This window comes from Cyprinodon tularosa, unplaced genomic scaffold, assembly GCF_016077235.1.
Source record: "Cyprinodon tularosa strain WSP-4 unplaced genomic scaffold, ASM1607723v1 ctg1182, whole genome shotgun sequence".
In the NCBI taxonomy this organism is placed as follows: domain Eukaryota; kingdom Metazoa; phylum Chordata; class Actinopteri; order Cyprinodontiformes; family Cyprinodontidae; genus Cyprinodon; species Cyprinodon tularosa.
The window spans coordinates 93,153-97,630 of NW_024037984.1; the positions used below are offsets into that span (position 1 = coordinate 93,153).

General features: G+C 40.5%; 1 protein-coding gene across 1 annotated transcript; it reads left to right on the forward strand.

Moving 5' to 3' along the window:
- The first annotated feature begins 3,436 nt into the window (after positions 1 to 3,436).
- On the forward strand, positions 3,437 to 4,478 carry LOC119771720 (trace amine-associated receptor 1-like). Its single transcript, XM_038267845.1, has one exon. The coding sequence runs from the start codon at positions 3,489 to 3,491 to the stop codon at positions 4,464 to 4,466; it is 978 nt and encodes a 325-aa protein (XP_038123773.1). The 5' UTR covers positions 3,437 to 3,488; the 3' UTR covers positions 4,467 to 4,478.

The window sequence follows — 4,478 nt, forward strand, 5'->3', positions numbered from 1 at the left end:
CCAGCCGCAGCACTGTCTCTGTCGCCTTTCTCTGGTTGCGCCTCAGTCCGTATCCCCGGCTCCAACTTAATTAATTTTATTTTTCATAAAAAAATAGAGATGCAAATAAATAGAAATAAACAGATCTCAGATAAGATCAGAGGTGTATCTATAACTACGCAACCATTTTCATAAAATAAGATTATGCAGTCACTATGTTAAATTAATTCATTAACTTTATTTTGATCAAAAACAAAATAAAATAGCACAGTATCACACCAAGATCCCCAATAAACCTGCTTTTCAGTTGACTGCAGGCCCACAAACGTCCCCCTCAGCACGGCAGAGGTCCCAAGCGCCACCTGGTGGTTGTCCGGGTACATTGCAGTTCTTTTTGAAATAAAAAAACTGGCCTCAGGAAATACATTGTGATTCACGTGGGAATCACACAGGAATCATGCAGGAAACCGTCCATTTCCAACCAGTACCCACTGTATATGATTTAGAGTTTCGGACATTCACCTTTTTTTCTTTTTGTTTTTTAACCCCATTTTATGCAACTTTCAGCAGTCTAATGGCAGTGGGGAAGAAGCTGTTTTGGGATCTGCTGGACTTGCATCACGTGTTTCGAAGTCTCTTTCCAGAGGGCAGCAGGGAGAACAGTCCATGGTAGGGGTGTGAGGGGTCATTTATAATGTTTCGGCCTCGGGACATGCAGCGCTGAGATGAAATGTCTTTAATGGAGGGAAGAGGAACCCCAATTATCGTCTCTGCTATTCTCACCAGTCTTCTCACTTCCTTCCGGTCTGCGGCGCTGCAGCATCCACACCAAACAGTGAGACATCTGGTCAGAATGCTCTCCATGGTGCTTCTGTAGAAGGCTGGGAGGGCAGGTGGGGGCAGGTCGGCTCTCCTAATCCTCTGCAGGAAGTGCATGCACTTTTGTGCCCTTTAGCTTTTTCTCTGTTGAGATACCAACTATGGCAGAGTAATCAGAGCACCTCTGAAGGTGCCTACCTGGGAGCTGATGGAAAACTCAGATTGTAGATTGTGAACAAAAACAGAAACACTCCTAGAGCAGTTCCCTGAAGAGCACCCAAACTTTTATCTTCTTTTCTCTCATTATGCAGTTCTGTTTCTTTTTCTTGGGAACTTCAGGAAAAGCAACAATTTTCACTTTATTTTTAATTAAATTAAACACTGTCATTTGGTCTATAACAAAACAAAAGAAAGATATTTGAAGTTCATTTATTTAAGAAAAATATTGTACGCAGGGTGTGTAGAAAGATGTCAGCAGTGTTTTTGGGTGACATTCAACCACTCAATGAAATTGAGTGCTTGCAACACTTGGAGTGATTAAGGTGCAGGAAAATACTCTGTAGTCTTTGTGCCTCAAAGTAATTTCATAGTTTAGTTTAGTTGTGTTTATCTGATATGAGCAGAAAAAGCCTTTTCTTTCTCCTTATCATGATTCTTGCCAATGTAGCAATCTACATTGTTACACTGTATTCAGTACCTGCAAAATTAAATCTTTACTTCCAAACTATCCATCAAACACACACATCAAAAGTAAGAAACTTTTGATCCCAGTAGATCACAACCTAGGAGTTTCAAACAAAATGAGTTCTGTCAGCTTAAGTTATAAGTGCAGAAGAGTTTTTAATTTGAAATTTTGTATTATACATATCCATTTACAACTACTCTTAAAGCTACAGTGTGTAATAATTACAGGCATATAAAGTCAGAAATTTAATATATTATACATAACTATGTTATTTATCATCACCTATGAGCTCAGCCTTTTAACCATAATATTTGCGTTGCCTTAGAATTCGTTATTTATAATTACATAGGAGCGGGTCTCTCCGCCATGGAGGCTGACATCTTTGCGCTACGGCAAGCGCAGAGGCAACAAACTAGCGATTGCGAGATCTCCCATGACGCTCAAAAATAACTACGGCAAGTTGAGAGAGATTAACTGAGACGGTACTGAACAGTAGATGGCAGTATTATGCCTGAGAAGCGTTTAGTCTGCCTGAAACCAAAGAAGAAGAAGAAGCAGGTATACTGCGCCTCAGTAACAAGAAAGGTGAACAAGGCGGCAGGCGTGAGTGACTTTGCAAACTGTTTGGCACTGTGTGGCCAAACATCAGACGAATGGAGGATCATGCCTACTCTGTATCACAACGAAAAGCGGCGGACACCGAACCCCCGTCATCTAAGAAGCGGAAACACGACGAGAATAAACGCAAGCGTGACAAGAAACGGCAAAAAACACGGATCAACATTGGCACGGCATTTACACGATGGAAGTCACTGATGGAGGAAAAAGGTTTTCAAAGTGACGCTCAAGTTGCCAGTTTTCTCTTGGACAGGTAATTAATCCTACACACAATTGTCTAATATCACTGCAGTTTTTGGAGTACAGGATGCTCAGACCTGTCTAAAACAATAACATGCTGCGTGATGATGCTGTTACTCTCCAGTATACTTATTCAGCAACGTCCCTGACGTTTCACAGGTAATGATTCAGTAATTTTCTGTAAAATAATTTTCTGGATATATACCTCGGTTACTTCTCTCCGGCTCCTTTGGAGATCTTCAAGCCTTTCCTCCTCTGCTCTCACCCCGCTGGCTCCCCTCTCTCGCCTGGCCCTAGCTGCACGGCCTCCCTGCCTTCGCCCTCGTCCTCTCCCTCTCCCTCGCGTTGTAACCCCCGTGCCACCAAAATGACTTGGACTCTGTAAACGGGGGATATATATTCTTCCAGCGAACACAATCTCGCTGTTAAACTAATGACTACAATTACTTCGTCTGTTTATATCACCATGCAAAGCAGCTCACCAAGACGTCACAACGATGTAGAAAAAATAACGGGTATATTTATTATCTTAAGTCTACATGAAATCTATACCCTACACAGACTAATGAAATACTATCTGTAAAATTATCTATGTAAACAAACCTCATCACTTGAGAGGGTAGGTGATGCGGACGTCGTAGAAGAAATTTTGTCCCGTAACGCTCGCCGTACTGTTGGGGGGGAGAAGCGGTGGGGGGGAGATGTTCATGTTGCTTCGGTCTGCAGTCTGACCGCTAGATGTCGCTGAAAATTACACACTGTAGCTTTAAGCAACAACAAAAATCAATGAAAGAAAATGGTAAATACATGGTAAACTACTGTTGGGACACTAAATAAGAGACACAAACAAATTCCCTAATCCCTCCCATCCTCACTGAAAAACTTTTGTGTGATCCAAAAAGGGGATGGGTAAGTAAGCATTAAATATGTGAGCATAGAGACCATTTAGCTCAGAGCAATCAGCACCGACACATTGACTGGTTCCACAGAGATGCTTATGGTAGTGAGGGAGTTGCACTGATGTTGTAATGGTAAAGGTTTATTAGGATAAAAGTATAGCAGACATAATTCCGTTTTGAAATACCAAGTGTGTTTTATGTGTGTAATTGTTTTGTTGAAATAGATTTGGATTTAGCTTTAGGTCCTAATGGAAAACAGGAATAATGTTGTGACTGACATTCTGCATCCCTGCTATGAGATTAATCACATTAGTCTAAAGGTAACAGCAACTCCCTCTGCTGTGTGTGTATTAGTGTATAGTTTTTTGGCATTTTTGTGTCTTCTCACGGTATGTGGAAACCTCATTGTAATAATATCTATTTCTTATTTCAAACAACTCCACACTCCCACCAACACTCTCATTATGTCTTTGGCTGTGGCTGACCTGCTGGTTGGTGTTCTAGTATTTCCTTTAAGCATGTCCTTTTCTCTTAGCTCATGTTTGTACAACAATAACATGTTTTGTGAGATAAGAGACAGCTTGGATGTATTGCTCTGCACATGCTCTGTATTGCATCTGTGTTGTATTTCTGTTGACAGATATTACGCAGTGTGTCAGCCTCTAACATATAAATCTAAAATTAATGGTCGTGTTGTCTTCATCATGATTGCTGTGAGTTGGGGTGTTTCTGTGCCCGTTGCAATCGCTGTGGTGCAACCTAGATCAAACAATGATGAATGTCAGGAAACATGCTTTATTGACATTATCATTGCAAACATTGTTGGACTTTTATTTTCATTTTACCTTCCTGTTGTCATAATGCTTTGCATTTATATCAAGATATTTGCTGTTGCACAGAGACAAGCACGAAGCATCCAATCTACTACAAAGTCTGGAGCCACAGTCAGTAAGATGGAGAGAAAAGCAACCAAAACTCTGGCTGTTGTTTTAGGAGCTTTTCTGTTTTGCTGGGCTCCTGTCTTCTTATACATCACTTTTCAATCTTTAGAAAATAATGTAGCACCAGTTTATATCATTGAAGTTCTCGCTTGGCTTGCACTGTCAAACTCTACACTAAATCCATTTATTTATTGTTTCTTTTATAGCTGGTTTAGGTCGGCCTTCAAGATGATTATTTCTGGGAAAATCTTTAAAGAAAACTTTGTTAACTTGAATTTGCACTAAAGCTTAATCTAA